The following is a 24,688-nucleotide window of genomic DNA, read 5'->3' on the forward strand; positions in this document are numbered from 1 at the left end:
CATCGGAGCGCTGTTATGAGTTAGACTACTCATTCCCAGCATCACTGCATGTGTTTCATCACTCGTTCACCTGTGTCTGCTCTCTCTCAGGTGCGTCTGACCCTGATGCGCTTCCTGCCGGGCGTATTCATGGACGCCATGCGTGATAACCCCGAGGCGGCGGTGCACATATTCGAGGGAACCCACGAGAACCCTGAGCTGATCTGGAACGACAGCTCGAGAGAAACCGTCTCCACCAGCGTCAGAGAGATGATGCTGGAGTGAGTCCTGTGACCTCTGACCTCAGATCAGTGCTTCCCTCCGCTCTCCTCCTCCTCCTGCTCACTCGCTCTGCTTCTGTTCACACAGGCACTTCAAGCAGCAGAAGGACAATCCTGACGTCAGCTGGAAGGTAGATTTACAGTGATTTACAGATTTACATTTACAGTGTTACTGCTAAACAGTTTGGGTTTTGTGAGAAATTATAATTAAACACTTTATTTTAATTTAATTGTATTTAATTTCTCAGGATTCACAGTTGAACAGAAAGTTGTAAAGAGCAGCATGTATTTGAAGCAGTAACACACTGAATGTCCGTGTGTGTGTGTGTGTCCGTCCATGTGTCCGTGTGTGTGTGTGTCCGTCCGTGTGTCCGTGTGTGTGTGTGTGTGTGTGTGTGTGTGTGTGTGTGTGTGTCCGTGTGTGTCCGTGTGTGTGTGTGTGTCCGTCCGTGTGTCCGTGTGTGTGTGTGTGTCCGTCCATGTGTCCGTGTGTGTGTGTGTCCGTCCGTGTGTCCGTGTGTGTGTCCGTGTGTGTCCGTGTGTGTGTGTGTCCGTCCGTGTGTCCGTGTGTGTGTGTCCGTGTGTGTCCGTGTGTGTGTGTGTCCGTCCGTGTGTCCGTGTGTCCGTGTGTGTGTGTGTGTGTGTGTCCGTGTGTGTCCGTGTGTGTGTGTTCCTCAGCTGCCGGAGGATTTCTCTGTGCCGTACGGAGCAGGTCAGGGCGAGCTGGCGGTCGGCGGGGTGTTCCTGAGGATCTACATCGCTCAGCCCGGCTGGGTCTTACGCAAGCCCAGAGAGTTCCTGGTGTCGCTGATGGACACGCTGACCACGCTGCTGGAGAAGAACAACCCGAACGTGAGTGTGTGACTGCAGCAGACAGCACTGATACGAGTGAGCGTCTGTATGGATGTGGTGTGTTCTCCTGTGCTCAGGGTGAGGCTCTGGAGACGGTGACCACCGCAGCCGTGTGTCTCTTCAGCACACAGACACAGCTGGCCGATCAGGTTCCTCCTCTCGGACATCTGCCCCGCGTCCTGACCGCACTCAGCCACAAGAACAACGCTGTGCCCAAGAGTGCCATCCGCCTCATCCACGTGCTCTCAGACAACGAGGTACAGCTCAAACACACCTTGTGATGTGGTGACTGTGTGTGTGTGTGTGTGAGAGAGAGAGAGAGACAGCAGGTGAAGGTGACTGTGTGTGTGTGATGCTGTGTGTGTGTGTAATGCTGTGACTGTGTGTGTGAGACGTGTGTGTGTGTGTGTCCTGCAGCTGTGTGTGTGTGTGTGTGTGTGTCCTGCAGCTGTGTGTGTGTGTGTGTGTGTGTGTGTGTGTGTGTCCTGCAGCTGTGTGTGTGATGCTGTGTGTGTGTGTCCTGCAGCTGTGTGTGTGACGTGTGTGTGTGTGTGTGTCCTGCAGCTGTGTGTGTGTGTGTGTGTGTGTGTCCTGCAGCTGTGTGTGTGATGCTGTGTGTGTGTGTAATGCTGTGACTGTGTGTGTGAGACGTGTGTGTGTGTGTGTCCTGCAGCTGTGTGTGTGTGTGTGTCTGTGTCCTGCAGCTGTGTGTGTGACGTGTGTGACGTGTGTGTGTGTGTCCTGCAGCTGTGTGTGCGCTCCATGGCTGCGCTGGACACCATCGGTCCTCTGATGACGGGGATGAAGCTCAGGGCTGATGTGGCAGGTCTGGCCTGTGAGGCTCTGAACCGCATGTTCCAGCGAGAGCAGACTGAACTGGTCGCACAGGTGACGCACACACTACAGACATGTTTACATTTAATACACTTTTAATTCATTTAGACACAATCTCAGCTTTATAGTGTGCAACATGGCCATAGCTTTCTCTCATTTTGGCAATTCCACACAGAACATGAATACAAAACGAAAAACCTGTAAAATGGAAAGTTTCAACAAATGTACCGTATTTTTCGGACTATAAGTCGCATTTATTTAGACCCAAAAACCAAAAGAAAACATTACCGTCTCCAGCCGCTAGAGGGCGCTCTATGTCTTCAGTGTAGACTACAGGAGAACTGAGCAGCATAGAGCGCCCTCTAGCAGCTGGAGACGGTAATGTGAACTCTTGGTTCATGTCAAATTAATTTTGATAAATAAGTCGCACCTGACTATAAGTCGCAGGACCAGCCAAACTATGAAAAAAAAGTGTGACTTATAGTCCGAAAAAATACGGTATTTATTCTACTGTTTTACAACTGTTTTGTTTTCTTTAGGAATCCTGTAAGCACTTTTATATTGATAATAAGCAGATGTAATTTTTTGTTCAGATCCAAATGTTATGACATTGTATCTCACAACTGTAAACTGAAACTGTGAAACCCAACTAACACAGACACACACACATATATATGTCTTTTTATAAAATACATTTTATATGTATTAATCATTTAACTAAAGGATCCTGCAAGCGCTTTAATTCCCAACACCCTTTACTCGTTCTGCACAATTAATGGTTCAGTAATGTTGGATGTTACAGGGACTGATTGTAAAAGCAGATCACACTGTGTTCTGGTTAAATAATATATATTTATTTATTGCTAAGGTTTGCATATGGTGGTGTGTTCTTACAACATACAGAACTACCAAATTTAGCTATAAGTGTGATTGCATCATATAACATAATTGCTGTTAATAGTGTCCATCATCTGTTTGATTACGTCTTTAATTGATTTTTCCATACATGTCTGCCATATGTACATAATTCAGATTTATTTGAATAGTGCTTTTTACAATACAAATCATTGCAAAACACTTTCACAGAAAATTAAGTTTCTACAATATTTAGTAGTTGCTTATCTGTGGTGACTGTCAATTTATGTTCATATGGCAGGAATACAAGACATAGTTTTCCAGACGATGAACACTACTTCAGAATCAGAATGAGCTTTATTGCCAGGTGTGTCTACACAGACGAGGAATACGACAGAACAAAAAACAAATAAGTAGGAAACGGATGACAATATACAAATTGACAGTTGTATGGCAGGTATATTACAATAAGCAGTTATGTATGTACAGGTATATTTTGTGTGTTAGATAAATAAGTGTATGTGTATATAAATATAAATAGTGTAGTGTGTTCGCAGTTATTATCAGCTGTTCATTAGATGGATTGCCTGAGGGAAGAAACTGGTCCTGTGTCTGGTCGTTCTGGAGCTCAGTGCTCTGTAGCGTCGACCAGATGGACACAGTTCAAAGAGGGAGTGTGCTGGATGTGAGGGGTCCAGAGTGATTTTAACAGCCCTTTTGCTCACTCTGGATAAGTACAGTTCTTGAATAGAAGAGAGAGTTGAACCGATGATTCGCTCAGCAGTCCGGACTACCCTCTGGTTGTTTTTCATGGCCACGGGTTGAAGCGACCCCAGCCCCAATAATGTGATATTTAGCCCCTAAAATGCAAATTTTACCAAGGGAACCCCGCCAAAAACATTTGTATTTTATCGCCTGGAACGAAACGTGATTGGGCTAGTTTTGAGAAGCAAAGTCACAAATTATGAGATGCATTATTTGAATGCTTGGCGAAAGAGATGTGTTTTTAATCTTGATTTAAACAGAGAGAGTGTGTCTGAACCCCGAACATTATCAGGAAGGCTATTCCAGAGTTTGGGAGCCAAATGTGGAAAAGCTCTACCTCCTTTAGTGGACTTAGCTATCCTAGGAACGACCAAAAGTCTAGCGTTTTGTGACCTTAGGGAGCGTGATGGGTTGTAGCGTGGTAGAAGGCTAGTTAGGTACGCAGGAGCTAAACCATTTAGGGCCTTATAGGTAAGTAAATATAATTTGTAACTGATACGGAACTTAATAGGTAGCCAGTGCAGAGACTGTAAAATTGGGGTAATATGATCATATTTTCTTGACCTCGTAAGGACTCTAGCTGCTGCATTTTGGACGACCTGTAGCTTGTTTATTGACGAAGCAGGACAACCACCTAGAAGTGCATTACAATAGTCCAGTCTAGAGGTCATGAATGCATGAACTAGCTTTTCTGCATCAGAAACAGATAACATGTTTCGTAGCTTGGCAATGTTTCTAAGATGGAAGAATGCAGTTTTGTATCATGGGAAATATGATTTTCAAAAGTTGCTGTCTAATATAACACCCAGATTTTTGACTGTATCCTTTACAGTACATCCGTCTAGTTGCAAACTGTTGTCTACTAGATTCTGTGAACTTTTTTTGGTCCAATAAGTAATATCTCTGTCTTTTAATTTAATAAGAGAAAATTATTGGTCATCCAATCTTTTACATTTTTTTTTTTACACACTCTGTTAGCCCAGATATTTGTGAAGTTTCATCTGGTCTTGTTGAGATATATAGTTGAGTATCATCAGCATAGTGTAAACTAATCCTGTATTTTCTAATATTACCAAGGGGCAACATATTCAAGATTCACGATTTTTTTTTTTTCACATTCACAATTATATAGAGCATATATAACCAGCAGTAAAATGTGAGTAAGGTCGCTCCATGGACAGTGCAATTATTAAAGAATACAATACAGATGAAAATATACAGAAATATAGCTATGAAAGAATTAAATAAAATTAAACAATATAAATATAAGAATAAAATATAAAAAAGATGTATACTGTTGAATTAAATATAGAATGGAAAATAATTTGCATGAAAGTAAACCGTAGTCTTAAATATTAAGATATGCAGGAATGTACAAGAGGCAATGTGTAAACAGGTTGACACTGTCAGTATGTCAATGTGAGGTAAAGATTGATGAATATCTTACTAATAAAGTGAATATTAAGTGGAGACATGTAGATTTTAAGAGGCTAGTTTTGAGTTTTGGAGCCTGATGGCCTGGGGGAAGAAACTCCTCCTGAGTCTCTCGGTTTTTGCCATCAGGCTATGGAAGCGCTTACCAGATGGCAGCAAAGTGAAAAGATGGTTACTGGGGTGGATAGAGTCCTTGGTGATTTTAGCAGCTCTACTTCTGCAGCGTTTGAGGTAGATGACCTGCAGAGAGGGGAGAGATGCACTCAGCTAAGCGCACGACTCTCTGCAGGGCTTTGCAGTCTTGACTGGAGCTGTTCCCATAACACACTGAGATACACTTTCTGTGGCTCCTGAATAGAAAGTTTTCAGGATTGCTGGTGAGACCCTGAATTTCCTCAGCTGTCGCAAATGGTACAGTCTTTGCCTGGATTTATTAACCTGTGTTTGGATGTGAGTAGTCCAAGTGAGGTCCTCCGAGATGTTTACACCAAGGTACTTGAAGCTGCTCACCCTCTCCACAGGAGTCCCGCTGATCATGAGAGGAGTATAGGGCTTCTGCTGTCTCTTCCTGAAGTCCACAATCAGCTCTTTAGTTTTGCTCACATTCAGAGAGAGACAGTTGTCCTGATGTTATTTTCCCACCTCATCCAAGTATGCGGTCTCATTATTGTTGTGAATGAGGCCCAGAACCACAGTATCATCAGCAAATTTGATTATAGATGTGGAGCTTTGGGAAGACACGCAGTCATGTGTGTAGAGAGAGAAGAGCAGGGGACTCAGGACACTGCCCTGTGGGGCTCCTACGTTCAGGGTGATGGAGCTGGAGGTGTACTGGCCTAGTTTCACCACTTGAGGTCTGCCGGTGAAGAAATCAAGAATCTAGTTACAGAGTGAAGAATTCAGGCTGAGGTCCATGAATTAAGAAGCTAGCTTTATGGGGACTATAGTATTGAAAGCTGAGCTGTAGTCGATAAATAGCAGCCTTACATAGTTCCTGTTATTGCTGTCAATGTGTGTGAGAGAAGAGTGCAGGATGAGAGAGATGGCATCATCGATGGATCTGTTTGGGCGATAGGCAAACTAAAGAGGGTCTAAAGTATCCTGGATGGAGGAGCAGATGATGATTTTAATGAGGAGCAGACGACAATTTTAACCAGTCCCTCGAAGACATTCATGACTATTGATGTGAGGGCAACTGGACGATAGTCATTCAGATAAGAGGGTTTATTGTTCTTTGACACATGGATGATGACAGATTTTTTGAAGGAGGTGGGAACCGCAAAGGTAGCAAGAGACTCATTCAAAATTTATGAAAACAAACCAGCAAGCTGATCAGCGCAGGACCGCAGAACACGGCCAGAAATGCCCTCCGAACCTCGTCCTCCGAGACGGTGATCACATGATGATCGCTGCTTTGACTGCTGCTTCCTGGTGCGCTGATCGGCAGACACATGCTGCTTAGATTGCTTTCAAATCGGATGAACTTGATGATGAACTAGATGAACTTGCCCAAAATATGTCCCAGTCTACGTCATCAAAAGCCGCCTGTAGCATGGCTTCTGAGTGGGCGGACCATCTCTTCACCAACCACTGCACTGGGGGATCTTGAAGGAGCCTTTGTTTATATTCCGGTGTGAGGAAAATGGCGGCATTGTCCAATTTGCCGAAAGACGGTAGTGAGCAAGCTTTGTAGGCATTTTTAAACTGAGTATAGCTATGATCCAGTGTATTCGGTCCTCTGGTTGGACAGGATACATGTTGATAAAAATTAGGCATAACCTGCCTGTTTATTAAAGTCCCCAGCGATGATAATAGCAGCGTCAGGATGTTTGTTGATGTTGCCGCTGAGCGCATCGTGAAGCTCAGACAAAGCCAAACTGGTGTCAGCTTGTGGTGGGATGTAAACCGCAGTAACGATGATCAATGACAACTCCCGGGGGAGATAGAATGGGCCTCAAATAATGGATAAATGTTCCAGATGAGGCGAGCAGGAGCGCGACAGAGTGGAGATATTCCTGGGGTCACACCATTTCTTGTTAATCATGAAACAAACCCATCCGCCTTTGGATTTGCCGGCCTCGGCTGTCCTGTCCATCCGTAAAACAGAGAAGTTTTCAGATGGTGTTACAGCAGCGTCTGGGACCAAAAGCGTGAGCCATGTTTCAGACGATCAAAGGATGTTACAGTCCCTAATGTCCCGTTGGAAACTTATACTGGCTCTAAGATCGTCCTTCTTATTCTCCAGTCACTGGACATTGGCCAGCAGAATGCTCTGTAGAGGAGGACTGTGAGCTCTTTTCCTCAGTCTGTTGCGAATCCCAGTGCGTTTCCCGCAGTGTTTCTTTATCCGTCGCCTCGGGTGGTTATTCAGGTGGCCATTGTTCATCTCAGCGTTCTGGAGAATCTCAGATGGTCACAATGGGTTGGAGGATAAAATGTCCTTAAACAGGTCAGTGAAGCGATATCTAAAATGCTTTTTTGTCGTAAATGATCAGTGCAGATGTTATGTGTGTAAAAAGAGAAAGCAAAAGTAGGTAAAAAAAAAAAAAAGTAAATAAAAGCAGAATCTAAGCGGTTCAACCTGGACGGCAACTGGACTCGGCAGCACCATCTTGGAAATGAATATTGAAAATAGAAGAGGACCAAGGACAGATCCTTGTGGCACTCCATATTTTACTGGTGATAAATGAGATGACTCCCCATTTAAATAAACAAAATGGTAGCGATCGGACCGGTAGGATCTAAACCATCGGTAGGATCTAAACCATCAGAGCCTGCCCTTGAATACGTTTATAGTTTTATAATCGATCTATGAGTATGTCATGTTCTATGGTATCGAACGCAGCACTAAGATCAAGTAAAACTAGCAATGAGATGCCGCCTTGATCTGATGCAAGAAGCAAGTCATCTGTAATTTTAACAAGTGCAGTTTCTGTGCTATGGTGGGGCCTGAAACCTGACTGAAATTCTTCATACAAATAGTTTTTTTTTTTTTTTTTTTTTGCTCAATTGAGCAGACACAACTTTTTCTAAAATTTTAGACATAAATGGAAGATTTGAAATAGGCCTATAATTTGCCAGTTCACTAGGATCTAGTTGTGGTTTCTTAAAAGGCTTAATAACTGCCAGCTTGAATGGTTTTGGGATGTGACTTAAAGATAACGATGAGTTAATGATTGAGAAGTGGTTCTTCGGCTACAGGTAACAACTCTTTCAGTAATTTAGTGTGTATAGGATCTAATAAACATGTTGTTGGATTAGATACAGTGATAAACTGACAGTCACCACTGAAAAGCGACTACTAAATATTGTAGAAACTTGCTTTGAAGTTATTTGTATTGTAAAAAGCGCTATACAAATAAACTTGAATTGAATCGTGTTCTTAACGACAGCTTTCCTAAAAATATATTCTATTCCTAAAATAAGAAATATCCCAATATATCACCTTGCTGACAGTATCACAACATATCGTATCGCAACCCCTACATCATGATACTTATTGCCAGATTATTGGCAAATACACAGCCCTTATTTTTTAGAGGGACATCTATCACCGTTGCAAGTAATATTTTGCTTGATGCACCCTCTTCTGGTCTCAGGAGAGAAGACAACAGCCCCCAAACCAACTCCCCCCCCACCCCCCACCCACCCAACTGAAATTGTTTTAAATTTGTATAGAATTGGAATATTGGTCAAATTTAAGTATTTTTTTATTTGAGTAATATTATTAAGAATATGTAATAAAAATACATTCTTCTTCTTTGTGACTGAATGTTGTCTGGAGTCAGGCTCTTCGAGTGGATCTGGTGCCGTACCTGCTGAAGCTGTTGGAGGGAGTCGGGTTGGAGACTCTTGAAAACCCATCAGCAACCAAAGCTCAGATCGTCAAAGCACTCAAATCCATGACCCGCAGCCTGCAGTTTGGAGAACAGGTGTGTTCCCGGTCCAGCAGCGCAGCAGAACTCTCTGGAGCTGAAGCCAGTGATGTGAACTGATGTGTGTGTGCTGTGTTTCAGGTGAATGAGATCCTCTCTCGTTCCACTGTGTGGAGTGCCTTCAAAGACCAGAAACACGACCTCTTCATCTCTGACTCCCAGACCGCAGGTTACCTGACAGGTGAGTCCAGCACAACACCTCGTATGAGGGAAGAGCAGTACCATACTGACCCGACCTGACCTGTGCTGACCTCTACTAACCATGGCTGACCCATACTGACCTCTACTGACCTGTGCTGACCTCTACTAACCAGTGCTGTCCCGCTGACTGTAGCCGGTCTGACATGAGCTGTCTGGTCTTTCTGCTGCAGTTTCTGCATCTTCTGGTTCTGATGTCTGCTTGCTTCCTCTCTCTGCACTCCACCCCCCCACCCAACCCCCTGTCTCTCTTTCTCTCTTTCTTTCTGCGCGCTCGCTCTCTCTTTCTCTCTCTCTCTTTCTCTCTCTCTCTCCCTCTCCCTCTCCCTCTCCTCAGGTGTGTCCACTCCGTCTCTTCTGGCGGGCAGCAGTCCACTGCGCAGTGGGCTTTAGTATCTCACCTGGTTTTCCCAGCCTCCTCTTTATTACTGTAAAGCAGGTAGACTCTCCTCTAATGTCTTCATCTCTTTCTCTCTTCGTTTCATACTCGTTTCCATCTGTGTTTCACTGTAGCTCACTTCCCCAGCTAGTGTTGTCAAGAGTGCCTGCCACAATACCAGTCAGTACTGACCTTTTAAAAACCTCCATTTCCTGCTTATTTTCAAACACTGCTGATTGGCCGTTGTCCAACTAGTCTAATGAACCACACTGTTCCCAGCAGACACCAGTACAGAACATTTCATCCACATCTGTGATGCTCCAATTTGAAAATGTCATCATTTACTGAAGCTTCAAAATTAATCAAAACCATGTGATTTAATGAAGTAAATATCTGTGCTGTTTCAGTGATTCGGTGTCATGAGCCACTCGAGTCACAGTCAATGATCCACACTGACCTGGATCAGTCATCAGCGGCGGAGCGGGGGTGGCTAATGGGCTTAAGCCCAGAATGTTTTGTCAAAAGCCCCGAATCTTTTAGCTTTTTTAAAATAACTTCAATTTTGTTTCATTTCCTCTCAGTCTTTCAGACTGGAGCGGCAAAAAAATGAAACAAAAGCTCTATTACTGTGTGTGGTGGTGGACGGTAAAGCATCACGCATCTCACTGTTGTTTGCCAACTGCCAATAAAAACTAACGAAGAAGAATATAAATCATCTTCTTCGTCGTTGTCATTAGGGGCTGGTGGGCTTTTTATTTCACCGGCGTCGTAGCGAGCTCACTGGCTAACCGGCTGAAATGAACATTATGGACATAACAATTTATTTTAAAAAGGAACTCTAACAGTAAACGTCACCGGACAGAGAGAGAAGCAATATATCCCAATGTATCAAATGCTAAGTTACTTCATGGCATGTTTTAGAGCTAATCTCGGCACATTAGTGGGATAAGAAGATAGATTAATTGATGAATATAGCTGGAAAACAATTAAATACAAAATAGGTTGTAGCCTCTACTGGGTGAATTTTATTTTATTTTAATTTTTTTACTGAGTAACCATCATTTTCCCAGATAGTGTATTGATTTTTAGGCATTCTGTTATCTCAAACAGCCTGAAGAATAGTGAATTTAGCTGACATAAATGGGGAAAAAAATCTCCCCGGCGGAGTATGCCCCTGCACCCCTGCAGGTTTGGGCTAAACCACGAATGTTTACATCGTCTGGCTCCGCCCCGTCAGTCATCATCTGTAAAGAGTTCGAGTCACTTTAACCTGCGTTTGGGAACGAAACGTGCCAAGCATCTTCACAAACTAGTAATAAGAAGCACTTCTAATCAGGGCTTGAAAACAGAAAAAAAACATTTTTCACTCCGAGCAGAGTCTGTATTTCAACATTTCTGTTCCTGCGTTCCTCTGTATTATCATTCCTAAACTAAATGTGTGTATGAAACGATGATGATGATGGTGGTGTGTGTGATGATGAAGATGCTGATGGTGTGTGTGGTGATGATGATGATGATGAAGATGCTGATGGTGGTGTGTGTGATGATGAAGATGCTGATGGTGTGTGTGGTGATGATGATGATGATGAAGATGCTGATGGTGGTGTGGTGTGTTCAGGTCCAGGAGTGGCAGGTTATCTGACCGCAGGCAGTGGCTCTACAGTGATGCCGAGTGTCCCGCCGCCCGTAGACAACGACACCGGAGACCTGAGCTGAACCAGACTCACACACACCAGACGAACCCGGACACAGACAGACCGGCTCCGGAGAGAGAGAGAGAGCGGCCATCATCCTCCCTCACAGCACTTCATGGTTACTTCCTCCTCTATCTTTTTATATCCACTCGCATCTCATTAATCATTTCTTTCCATGGGGAGTAAAATAGTTTACTTTTGAATTGAGAGATTTTTATGCATTTTTTTCTTCTTGTTTCCTGTCTCTTCGTCTTCCTGCGCCTCACATTCAGCTCATGTCTGGACTTGTATCTGTCCCTGTCTCCACACACTTTCTGTTTCATGAAACATCTTTATATTCTTTCTTTTATTCTGAAGTCCTGGAGTAAGTGCTTGCTGTCAGAAGGACAGAGAGGATTGAGAAGGAACCCATCAAACTGGGATTTATTTGATTATGTGCCACACTCTCATCTCATCGTCCTGTAAACCGACAGAACCTTCCTTCCCCAGAAAGCACTTGAATATTTATAACTACATATATCAAGACCAACTGAAAGAACAAAAGACACATTGTACTGACTCTGATTACAAATGTATGTGAAAGACTAGTGCAATTGTGAAATGTTAAATGTAATATGCGTACATAAACTTTCTATATTGAATGTACATTAATAAAAAAGTAAATCAGTTGCACTTGTACATAAAATTTTAAGAATAAAAGGGAATCCACAGCTGTTGGGGTTTAGTTTTTTCTGATTTATGCATGTTAAGGAAGAATGACCAATGAGAAACACAAGATCAGCTCAGGTTTGGTTTCCTCGGGCATTTGTGTTTTTATCTAAAAATGTCCACCTAATGACAAGGTGACAAGAAAAAAAACTGAAGAGTGAAATAAGAATCAAAATGAAGTACACTAAACCCATTAAACTGGTCTTTATGATTACAGTAACAATGAAAAAACAATTCCAGTTTACAACAAGCAGCGTAATTTAGTTAGTTTTTTTGTACAGATAAATAACGGAATGACTTACAGTTTAAACATCGTCTTATATTAAAAATGAGGTGGATGAAAGAGTCCAGGGTGATGGTCCATGTGTTATACTGTGTCTGCAGTACACTGCACGTCCACACGAGGGCGTCGTTTCTTCATTTATCCAGAGCACAGCAGCTAACTAACATGCGCTGGTGTCAGTGTGGAGATTAAAGCACAGCATCTGACTGACATCAGTGTGTGACTCGTGAAAGTGCTCCGTGCGTGTCCTCAGACAGGTTTCCCATCAGCCTAATATCTCTGCTGCTCCATCACATCATTACTGATGAAAACAGTCTTTCTCTAGGTTTTACAGTTTTTATTACAGGTCTGTCAGGAATACTGGATTCTGATTGGTCAGTGGTGATTTCTAGCGCTTGAAGCTGGAGAGGTGGATTGTGGGATTGTTGTCTGGACTATATTTCCATGATGATCAACAGAAAGCCTTTATGCCTGTGAAATTTTGGCTTAATTATTTCAGACTTGAAGTTTTTTTTTTTTTTTTTTTTTACATAGATAACACTTGTGCTGACTTAGAGAATAAACACTGGTCTGTAAATGAAGCGATGCAAGCATGAAGGAAGATGAAGAGATTCAGGATGTTCTGCTGAAATCACAGCCTCGAGTGAGACTCATGTAGAGCTAGAGTCAGGGATGTGAGTGTGTGTGTGACTCATTACACTGGTGTTTTAGCAGTCTTTGACACACGCGGGGTTTATACAGTGTGTGTTGTCCAAGACTGAGTGTGTACAGGTCCTTCTCAAAAAAATTAGCATATTGTGATAAAGTTCATTATTTTCCATAATGTAATGATAAAAATTAAACTTTCATGTACTTTAGATTCATTGCACACCAACTGAAATATTTCAGGTCTTTTATTGTTTTAATACTGATGATTTTGGCATACAGCTCATGAAAACCCAAAATTCCTATCTCAAAAAATTAGCATATTTCATCCGACCAATAAAAGAAAAGTGTTTTTAATACAAAAAAGTCAACCTTCAAATAATTATGTTCAGTTATGCACTCAATACTTGTTCGGGAATCCTTTCACAGAAATGACTGCTTCAGTGCGGCGTGGTATGGAGGCAATCAGCCTGTGGCACTGCTGAGGTGTTATGGAGGCCCAGGATGCTTCGATAGCGGCCTTAAGCTCATCCAGAGTGTTAGGTCTTGCGTCTCGCAACTTTCTCTTCACAATATCCCACAGATTCTCTATGGGGTTCAGGTCAGGAGAGCACAGTAATACCATGGTCAGTAAACCATTTACCAGTGGTTTTGGCACTGTGAGCAGGTGCCAGGTCGTGCTGAAAAACAAAATCTTCATCTCCATAAAGCTTTTCAGCAGATGGAAGCATGAAGTGCTCCAAAATCTCCTGATAACTAGCTGCATTGACCCTGCCCTTGATAAAACACAGTGGACCAACACCAGCAGCTGACATGGCACCCCAGACCATCACTGACTGTGGGTACTTGACACTGGACTTCAGGCATTTTGGCATTTCCTTCTCCCCAGTCTTCCTCCAGACTCTGGCACCTTGATTTCCGAATGACATGCAAAATTAGCTTTCATCCGAAAAAAGTACTTTGGCCCACTGAGCAACAGTCCAGTGCTGCTTCTCTGTAGCCCATTTCCTGCACACGCCTGTGCACGGTGGCTCTGGATGTTTCTACTCCAGACTCAGTCCACTGTTTCCGCAGGTCCCCAAGGTCTGGAATCAGTCCTTCTCCACAATCTTCCTCAGGGTCCGGTCACCTCTTCTCGTTGTGCAGCGTTTTTTGCCACACTTTTTTCTTCCCACAGACTTCCCACTGAGGTGCCTTGATACAGCACTCTGGGAACAGCCTATTCGTTCAGAAATTTCTTTCTGTGTCTTACCCTCTCGCTTGAGGGGGTCAATGATGGCCTTCTGGACAGCAGTCAGGTCGGCAGTCTTACCCATGATTGCTGTTTTGAGTAATGAACCAGGCTGGGAGTTTTTAAAAGCCTCAGGAATCTTTTGCAGGTGTTTAGAGTTAAGGACCTGTATATTTAACACACCTTACACAAAGTCCTGGAGGAACTCAACTGTTACTGAACGACAACAGAAATGGAATGATTTCCGGTACAAATATCCTAATAAAACTTTCAATGAATACATAAAAATCTAAATACTTTATATATATATATATTACAGTACATCTTTAAGATATATTATATTACTTACATACACATTTTATAAACTTACAATATGTATAAATAAGTAGAAAAAGAAATGTAATTTTCTTTCATAATTTTACAAACCGATGCCAAAAAAGTTGTGACACTGCACAAATTGTGAGAAAAAAAGGAATGGGATAATTTACAAATCTCATAAACTTATATTTCATTCACAATAGAATATAGATAACATATCAAATTTTGAAAGTGAGATTTTGAAATGTCATGCCAAATATTGGCTCATTTTGGATTTCATGAGAGCTACACATTCCCAAACAGTTGGGACAGGTAGCAATAATAGGATGGAAAAGCTAAATGTACACATAAGGAACAGCTGGAGGACCAACTTGACACTTATTAGGTCAATTGGGAACATGATTGGGTATAAACTAGCCTCTCAGAGTGACAGTGTCTATCAGAAGTTGTTGAAATAATGAAAAACTATGTCTGACTTCAGTGTGTTTTCCATCTCTTTCCACTCCACTGAAGATGTTTTATTTTCACAGAATAAGTCAATTACTGTAAATGAAGGAGTTATTCTTCATTTCCCTAAAAAAACTGATGTGAGTGAATCGCTCCATCTGAGAATGTTTCTTCCATAGTTTCCTTTGCAACGGTTTTGGAGTGTGACTAAAAGGACTGTATTAGGTGAGGTCTGATCCAGCCTTGCTCAAGGGGTGTCAGTCAAAACACAGGGTCTGATCAGTTCCATCCAAAGAGTTTAATTTCTCTTAGGAGTAATTTGCAACCAAGATGCACACAACACAGCTGTACGTGGGCATTACAGGGGATCAATTGGGTATTTGTTGTGAGAGTGGGTGTGTGTGTGATCTACAATAGAAAAGAAATAAGAATTGTAATAAGTTTCAAAATATTATTACAAAGACATTCACATTAAATACTTAGTTTCTTGTTAAATTCTCATGTTAAACTATTAATGAACAATAAATGAATAATAAACATTATAACACCACTACCACCTTGTGGTTAGAAATGGAAACTGCTTTCACACTCAAACCGCTTTTGAGGTAATTTGCATAAACTGCACATAAGCATGAACATCGCGTCCATAAAGATCAAATAAACCGCGATTTAGTTACTAATATTGCAGTTACACACAGTGGGATACTAAATCTGACATTCGTTCACATCATTACACCATAGTTTGAGAGAACTCGAGTCATTATCATCATGACAGAAAGGCAAATGTGCTTGAACGTGTGCGATTGGCGATTAACATTGATAAATGTTTAAACAACGTGCTAACATGCAGACACAATAAACACATTTATAATGAACTGTTCAACTAGCAGTTATTACTAACTTAATAATCAGATAACTTACTTTTGTTGAGTGACGCACACATTAACCCACGCACAGTCTTTGCACTTCTCCTACTGAGTCACTCTCGCACTTTCTGCGCATGCGCATGCGGACATGTCAAAGGTGGCGCACGCGAACAGACCCGACCTTTCTAACAGCAACTGTTGTTAACTCTGTGATTGTGGTCCGGTTGATGGGCTCTGCCAGTCTGGGTCCTTTCTAACGGAGCATGCTGCACAACTTCTTGTCCAGGCCCTGGACTACTGCGGTGCTCCTACAGCACAATCAAACCTCTACAGATGATTCAGACTGGTCTTCAACATAACTCCTCTCTTTTGGTGCTTTTCCACTGTTTTGTGCGGCTCGGCTTGGTTTGTGTGTTTGAACCCCTTTAGAGCCGCGGCGAGCTCTTGCTGGTTCTGTTATCAACAAGAGGAACATCTGTACTTTCTCAACAGATCACAAAACACTAAAAAAAAAGCTTCCTTCAATCCTTGGCTGGCTGTGCTGATTTAAATCTAGCGGGTCTGGTGTCTCATGTCACAAGTTCAGTGACGCAGGTGCACGTCCTGATTTTGCCAAGTCCGATGTGTTCCTAGGTCAACATATTTTGTTGACCCTGGAACAACATTTTACTCCAAAAATATATTCTTAACCATATCCCTACACCTAAACCTAACCTTAACCATGAGTAATCCCTAAAATCAGAGGAAATGATAGATGAATGACACTGATGTACAAGCACCAAACACTGATTTTAAGCATAAACTTCACAAAATCTATAAACTGGTTCTTCAAATCTGATTGGTTAATCACAATGTTGTTCCAGGGTCAACAACGATGTTGTCCCAGGAACATGTCTCACTTGGTAAAATCAGGTTAGGCGACGCAGGTAGTGATGATTCTCTCCGGCCAATCAGTGATCAGCAGGGTTTACACGTCACATTTTGGTAACAGTAAGGCTCGCTTGGATCCTCGGCTGAGTAGTAGTATAGTATAGTATAGTATAGTATAGTATAGTACCATGCAGTGGAAAAGCACCATTGATCTCTCTGCACTGGCTGCTGGTCGCGGCTCACTTCAAGTTCAAGACCTCGATGCTTGCATACAGACCAGTCTCAGACTCAGCACGCTCTACTTCCACTCACTATCACTTCTACATCACCTCCAGAAGACTGGGATCCACTAGTGAGAGGCTCAGCATCACTTTCCAGAACATTCTCCTTCACCGTTCCTTCCTGGATTAACCATCCTCATGAATCTCTGACAACATTCAAGCAAAAACTGAAAACTAATTAACTGCATCATAAAAAGTGACATGCTTTCACTATTCTTTAATTCTGAATTGTTCTATTCTGAACGATGTCTGAAACTTGTGTTTATTTGTCTTTTTATGATGAATTGCTTGTTGTTTTCTTCATTTGTAATGCGGTTTGGTTTAAAGCATCTGTTGAATGAATGATGTCAATACAATTCAACAGATGCACATGTGTGCTCAGGAGTGTGTGTGTGTGTGTGTAGTGTGCGTGTGTGTGTATATATATATGTATATATAATTCCCTGTTCATCAGTAAATGTGGTCACAGCGTTACATTTGACTCAGAGAAGAGTGAATGAATGAATGGACAGATCAGAACAGATCAAGTCTATATGATTTTTAAGATCTGTTGTACTGCAGCTGAAGTGAGATGAGGAGGATTGCTGAATGAGTTCATGTTTGCTGTAGTTTTCAGAGGTGTTTGCTAAAAGGTAAATATCACTCTTTCTAGTATTACCTGTAACTCATCTGTTTTTCATTTGTTACACTGTAAAACTATTTTAAATTTGTAAACAGAATGTACATATATAATTTGTTTATTTTTACAAACTTGATCCTGCTCTGTGTTCTTCTGTTCTGATCTTTCCATTTCATCTGATCTGCTATTCCTCCTGTTTCCTGATGATGATGATGATAGAGGAAGAGATCAACAAAGCTCACACATCAACACATTTATGACTCATTAAACAGGATTGATAAGAAATATTTGGAACCAAATCTTTTTGTTTGTGGCTCTCAACAAAGGGGGACGCATCTTCTCCGTGTCCTCCGCTTGCCTTCCCTGCTCTCTCGTCTCGTCTCGTCTCGTCTCTTGTCTAATACTGTGAGAGACTCTCTGCACTGCTCTCCAAACTGAAAAATTATTGATTTGATCAACTGGTCTCTCAACGCAATTGACACCATCTTCTGGACGAGGAGCTTGGGTTCGGGGTGTCGAGGTGTTCTTCCTGTTCTCACGCTGTTCTCCCAAAGGAGCATAGTCTGGCTGTTGTTGTCTTTTCTCCTCTCTTTCCTAATGTTATGCTGTGTCTCTTTCCCATGTACTACTGTATTTCGTTGCCTTTGTACCCACATGTGCAATGATAATGTTTTAATCTAATCTAATAGTGGTTTGTAATTTGGGAGTGACTAATCATTTGAGGATAGCACTTTTCTTCCAGTGCCGGGTGAAGCGTATTCACCAAAGCAGTTTTTCCTGAAGCAATCTTCCCAGTCGCTCAGCTCTCACCTGCTTCAGTCATGATGGTTAAAGAGTGTCCTACCCACTGTTAGATAAATAGAACAAAATGTATAATTGTAATTAATCTCCTGTTGGTGACTGTTTTTTTTTTAGAAACAAAATAAAATAAAATTTGTTTTAAAAACAGTGTTGCTCTCAGGACATATTTCGTGTCGTTCTAAAGGGTTCTCTTGAGATGAACAAACACTAATGGATAGCTTTCTCCAGGATTATAGATCTGTTTCGGTCACAACAGGTGTTTAGTAACTTTTATTTGAGATCTCTTGCTAAATCATAGTGTATGGAGTCAGTGAGAGCCGGTCATCTGTCCAGTGATGTTGAACTGTGGTCAGATGAGAAACATGTATGTAAATGTGAAAGTGCCTGAGGGCTGGATCTAATGATGGATGGAATGATCCTCGTTCCTCTGACACTGAACAACAGCACGAGTTCGTTAGCTGAAGGTGTTTCTGCTGGCATCGTGTTCAGCGTGAGTGACTGTGCAGAACACACACAGATTCACAGCAGCTCGACTTCAGTGTTTTCACAGGTAAAGGCCTTCCATCTCTTCTTCTTTGCAGTTATCTTCATTAAGATGTCACAGGAAGTTTCTAAGTATCACTTTAAATCCACCTGGAAAAATTACAAAGTATTGCATCAAACATATTAAAATGACTTCAAAAGCTTGGAAATATGCAAGTGAAAAGATTTAGTGAGAAATTAAGCAGGGTGTGACACAAACAGTCTTGAGATGCTTCGTGGGAGGTTTTCCTGCATGTGTTTGTACAACGTCTTCATATTGCTTTGCTCTGGAATATTATGTACATCTGCACTTTGAACAGCTCTAACTTTTTATAATTAAAACTCTAAACTTGCATTCATGAAGGATCTACATGTCTGTTTCTGCCGTGGGAGAGACGCTTCTAGAGCAATGTGCTGTTTCAGAGAGCATTATCATGTATTCCTGGTTAGAGACCAGCTGGGAACGTTAAGATTGTCTGTGGTTTGGATAAGACTCGTTCGGGGTCAATATGTTTTTCTTTTTTCTTTTTTTGGAAAGAAATTGATTAACCGTGACAGTAAAGACACTTCTAATGTCACAAATGATTTCTATTTTAAATAAATGCTGTTCTTTCGAACTCTATTCATCTGTGAATCCTGAAACACATAGAGAAGTAATTTTAAAATAATCATAGATCCATTTCATACACCATTCTCAAAAGCTAAACACAATCCCACAGCAGTCTTCAGGCTCGTTCAGAGCTCGTGGTCTGCTCGGTTGTGTTCTCTTCCTCGTGTCCGTGACCTACAGTGGTTCCTCATCTGTCGGATTGAGACGTTTAGTTCAGGTGTGTCTTGTTAATCATCTTCATTCGCCTGTGTATCTAGTTCTGATCTGTCCTGTGTTCTCTGTCCAGTCTGGCTGTCCTGTGGATTTATTAAGAGTTCCCTTATGAAAAAGAAGTTTATTCAAGTGTGCTATTAGTTTGCTTCTTTTAAAATAAAAATAGGAAAGTATGCTTTTAGTTTACTTTTTATGTACTTCTCAGAAATGGGCTTTATGTACTCCACAGAAATATACTTAAAATGACATTTAAGTATACTTGACTTATACTTACAAAAAGTATATATTTGAGCTATACTACTAGAATCATTATTATACAGTAGAGGGCGCTAGTACACATCTTCTGCACAGAATTTCCAAAAAAACACAAGTGAAGAGGGAAAAGAAAAACAGGATACTAACAGAGAATGTCTAATATGGTGAGAAGTTTCACTCTCACTACACTTCCGGCTTCTGAACTGGTTGCAGTTCCACTCTGATTCCATATGAGGGCGCTCACAGGACGAGTGCAGAATGAATGGAGGTCAATGGCGGTATACACCTCAAAATACACTTTTCTAAAGATATTATTTTTTGAATGTTGTATTCGAAAGGAATTTCAAAGAACTTACACATTGTTGGGTGTTAGATTTTTTAGAGTCACTTACTTGCTTTAAAAAGTCTTTTAAAATGTCAATGACGTCATACATATTCACATTCATTAGCAAAATGCTAGCGTGTTATGGGCAAGAACAACTCAACCTGTAACAAATCGAAAGGACATAAGTACTCATTCTTTCAACTTTCGACCTATAACCCATGTTGAATTTGCGAAACTTACAATCAGATCTGAGATTTCTCAACGGCAATCGGGTGAAAGGGACAAATTTAGCCGTCTAGCCCCATAGACTCCCAGTAATTTTGCACTTATGAAGATCGCCCCCAGTGGAACTCTGCTGGTACTGCAACCAAAATTCGGTACAATAGGACTTACTAGGGAGTGGGAAAGCTCTCCATAGACAGGCTCTGATACTAACCAGGGGGGCAGGGTTTCATATTTTATTGGCTAGCGGACCCCCACCTGCTGTTAGCATCCCATTGACTCCCATTCATTTTGGCGTCATTTTGACAGCGAATAACTTTACATCTGAGGCGTTTAAAGACTCCATCTGTCCATTCATTATTTCCAAAGAAACACGAAAATGTATAAAAGGCTCCATTACCTTGTATCTTACATTGTGGTCCCATAGAAGCAGTTTTTGTAAAAATAAGCTAACGATTGAGTCATAACCTGTGACTCCGTGTCGCACAGTAGAGAAATGACCGTATGAACAGGAGAAGCTCGCAGGCAATCTTTTACTGTTTATGATCTGGGGACGTGGAGGCATGAAGTCAAGGGAGAAGCCCATAGAGAGTCCATAAAAGACACGGGACAAAATTACTTACGTCTGCAAGATTCGGTGGGTGATTCAGATTTCTCTTGACACAGCGATTAGAAGACGTACAGGTTGCTCACGTGACATCTACGTCATCAAGCTCAGTTTGAGTCTGCGCAGTACGCTCGACCCACAGGAAGTGTGTGCTTCTAATTGACTTCACTTGTCTCCGTTGAATCCAATGGGGTCGATTTGTCCATTTCTTTTGTCTGTCTATGATCCCAACACATGTAACACGATCATCTGACATGAAACAGCATTGAAACTGTCACATTATGGAATAAAATGACCGATAAAGAGGTTATAATTACAGTCAAGCTTTGGGGTGTTAATCGACTCGTCTACGTTGCGATTATCATTCTGAATCCAATTCATAGCCTCATTTTAATCATTTTTCAGCTTTTTGTTCAAAATGTTATTTCTTTATTTTTTATGAAACCTACCCACATTAAAGTGTTTAAAAAAGAGTGCATGAAGCTAGAATAAAATGTTTTAGATTACAAGCAGATACCCTGTTCTTTCCTTGGATGTTTTGTGTGTTCAGATATTCATGTACAAATTATATACACATTAAAACCTAAATAGGGACATAGTAGTATACTTAAAGTATGATGTAAAGTTCACTTAAAGAAAACTAATGAGTATACTTTCAGTATAACACTATTACTAGTTTTAAATGCTAGTAGTTTACTGAGACTATACTACTAAGTTCACTTTTAGTATAATTGCAGTACAATCTACAAACATAGAGTAAAACTAGTTGTGTACTCAAAGTTTGCTACTGTTATACTTAAAGTATACTTTTATATACTAGAAAGTGTGCCAATCTAGTCCCAAGGAGTATTGGAACAGTACACTAACAAGGATACTACTAGAACACTGATATTTGTATAGTTGCTACATAAAGTATGCTTAAAAATATACTTGAACTTTACTTAATTATACTTAATAAAATAAACTTGAAGTACTACTTTTTAGTGAGAGATAGTTTTCCTTCTTCTTCGTGACAGAGTTTATCTTCACCGTAGCATGACATCATCTCATTTTGATTTACTTTATTGTTATGCAGAAGTACAGTGCTTATTACTTCAGTGGAGCTTAGCTTAAAAAACCCAACGTCCAGATGATTACACATCACTTTTCAGAAATAACAAGCTGCATGTGTTTTATGGTTTTGTATTGTTTTATGACAACATTAATTCCTCCAGCATGCTTGGCTCCGGGCAGCTGTGACTCGTGTGCTGATACACTACATGGACAGAACTACTGCCTTTGACCAAAGCAAGATCCATAAAACATAACTGACTGGCTGTGGTGTAAATGAACTGAATAACCCTGAGCTGAAGTGCACTGATGCAGATCTCATCACCTGATCAGAGGGAATCTCCATCATCTCTGATCACATCTTCAGTGTAGAGTAACAGCAGAAGCACAGCGCAGGGAACTGTGTGGAAAACACTGGAGGAATGATGCTCAAAATACAGCGGAGCATCACAGAAATAAATGACACTTCTCACAGATTCACACAGAAAACAGAAGATTTACACTGAAATAATATTTCACATTTGTCCTGTATTTTTGATCAAATAGATGCATCTGTGCTGAGCAGAAGAGACTCTGAGCAACACAGAAACAGTCCTGACTCCAGACGGAGAGCTGCTTGTGTGTAAGCTCATACTGATGAGAACTAATGAAAGCTTTGGAGGATATGTCTATCAGAAGTGTGTGACAGCCTGTGCCTGTCTGCTTATTCCTGATGATTTCCTTTTGTTTATTATTAGTATTATTTGCATTATGTCTATATTTATATTTGTGTTTATACATTTTTGTTTTCGTATTGTCCACCATATATGCATCACCATATAAGGGCGTGGAACAGGAAGTAGGAAAGATCGTGTTTGGAGGTAGCTCACAGGTTTGGACCACTTGGTTAATTTGGGTTGATTTTTCAATTGTTGGAAACTTTTGCATTTAATAAACAAAGTTACATATTGAAATGAAGTTTGGAGTGGAGTGTGTGTAAAGCAGCTGCTGTTCCCCGAGTCCATGGCCTGTGTGTGTGAATGTGCTGCAAGACATCTTATCTGAGGTCTGTCTGTTTGAACACTGGAAGTGTTTGATTCTCAGCTCTGTTCATGCTGGATCTGTTCTCTGTGGAGGAATTAATGCAACGTTACATAAGCCTGTTTTAAATGGCAACACTTTTATTCATAAAAACTGTGCAAATCTCTCTCTGAGGGACAAAGCCCATATGTGTCTCCTTTTCTTTTTCAAAAAAGTGGGATTTATTAAGCAGTTTCCAATGTGTGTGTGTGTGTGTGTGTGTGTGAGAGAGAGAGTGTGAGTGTGTGTGTGTGTGTGAGTGAGTGAGTGTGAGAGTGTGTGTGTGTGTGTAAGAGAGAGAGAGAGAGTGTGTGTGTGTGAGTGAGTGTGTTTGTGTGTGTGTGAGTGAGTGAGTGAGTGAGTGTGTTTGTGTGTGTGTGTGTGTGTGTGTGAGGTGTCTATGTGAAAAGCGGTGTGTAAGCGTCAAGTCTTCTCTCCCGTGGAGTGGATCAACAGTCCTCCTCCTCCTCCGTCTACAGTCTGATCTTTCCAGGAAATCCCGGTGGTGTATTATTATCTGTGTTCGGGCTGTTGAAGCGTTCTCTTGATGTGTATTGTCCTGCAGGATTCAAACACACATCAGTCTCCGGACAGCGGATCAGTCCTCTTTCTTCACTGGAATCACTGAAAGCAAGTTTATTTGGAGGATGTTGTGTCTGTTGTTGACATACTGATATTATCCATACTGATTGTGTCAGTACCACAAGTTTAATGCATAAATAAATTAATAAAGTTCTCCTGAATAACTCTATATACTTCCATGGAGACCCTGGGGCGACTTCATCTATGTTCTCGATCCCAGAGCGAGTTTAACTTCATACCTCGCTGATGAAGCATAATGTGATCCAGGGTTCAGAACTCTATGCTTTCTGTTTGCTGTAATGAGAAAATCACTGGAGCTGCCTTGAAATGTCATATTTGTAGCTTTTGTATCAGACTGTGCCAATAATTGCCAAATGTCCCAGATGTTCAGTGTTGCAGACCTGGAGTCTTACAGATCGAGTCTGTGTGGGGTTTATCAGGACGCTGCTGGATCAGACTCTCTTCTGCTTTATCTTCTCACCTCGCAGATCCACACGCATGATGACAGAAGAGGACTCAGAACATCTCTTCTGCATGTCTCCTGGACACATCACATCAGCAGGAGTGAACTCATCTGACTCAGTGTGAGGGGAACCTCGTACAAACCTCTGACTCTCTAATGTTGTTCCAAACTTGTTTGGCTTTCTTTCTTCTGTTGAACTCAAAGGAGGACATTCTGAGTTCACCCTAAAATGAAACTCTTTGTTTGTTTCTTCATCAGATTTGTAGAAATGTAGCATTGCATCAGTGTCTCTGTGACGAGTGGGTGGCCGAGGGACATGGGAACAGAGCGAGGAGATGGAGTGATGGGAGATGAGCGACACCTGCTCCACCCACCGGCCTTGAGTCCCACGGAGGAGATGGAGGGATATAAAAGAGGAGCGACGACAGTGAAGGACGAGAGAGGAACAGGCCTGGGTTTTAGTTTGGGTTTTGGTTGAGGGGCTGCTGCGCTGTTTTGTGTTTAT

The 24,688-nt window shown here is 41.5% G+C and overlaps 1 protein-coding gene across 5 annotated transcripts in view; it reads left to right on the forward strand.

Annotated features, from left to right (window-relative positions):
• The window catches only part of LOC113076179 (dnaJ homolog subfamily C member 13-like), a 56,861-nt gene extending 44,942 nt beyond the window's left edge, over positions 1 to 11,919 (forward strand). For 4 of the 5 annotated variants that reach the window (XM_026248836.1, XM_026248833.1, XM_026248834.1 and 1 more), the window contains 8 exons: positions 91 to 260; positions 349 to 391; positions 939 to 1,112; positions 1,190 to 1,369; positions 1,860 to 2,000; positions 8,789 to 8,932; positions 9,017 to 9,116; positions 11,131 to 11,919. In XM_026248836.1, coding sequence (XP_026104621.1) covers positions 91 to 260; positions 349 to 391; positions 939 to 1,112; positions 1,190 to 1,369; positions 1,860 to 2,000; positions 8,789 to 8,932; positions 9,017 to 9,116; positions 11,131 to 11,228 — 1,050 coding nt within the window. In that variant the 3' untranslated portion in view covers positions 11,229 to 11,919. Of the gene's footprint in view, positions 1 to 90; positions 261 to 348; positions 392 to 938; positions 1,113 to 1,189; positions 1,370 to 1,859; positions 2,001 to 8,788; positions 8,933 to 9,016; positions 9,117 to 9,470; positions 9,573 to 11,130 lie in introns of all 5 variants that reach the window. The other variant, XM_026248835.1, reaches the window with a different exon arrangement.
• The last annotated feature ends 12,769 nt before the right edge of the window (positions 11,920 to 24,688 follow it).

Source organism: Carassius auratus, unplaced genomic scaffold (genome assembly GCF_003368295.1).
Source record: "Carassius auratus strain Wakin unplaced genomic scaffold, ASM336829v1 scaf_tig00019252, whole genome shotgun sequence".
Classification (NCBI taxonomy): Eukaryota; Metazoa; Chordata; class Actinopteri; order Cypriniformes; family Cyprinidae; genus Carassius; species Carassius auratus.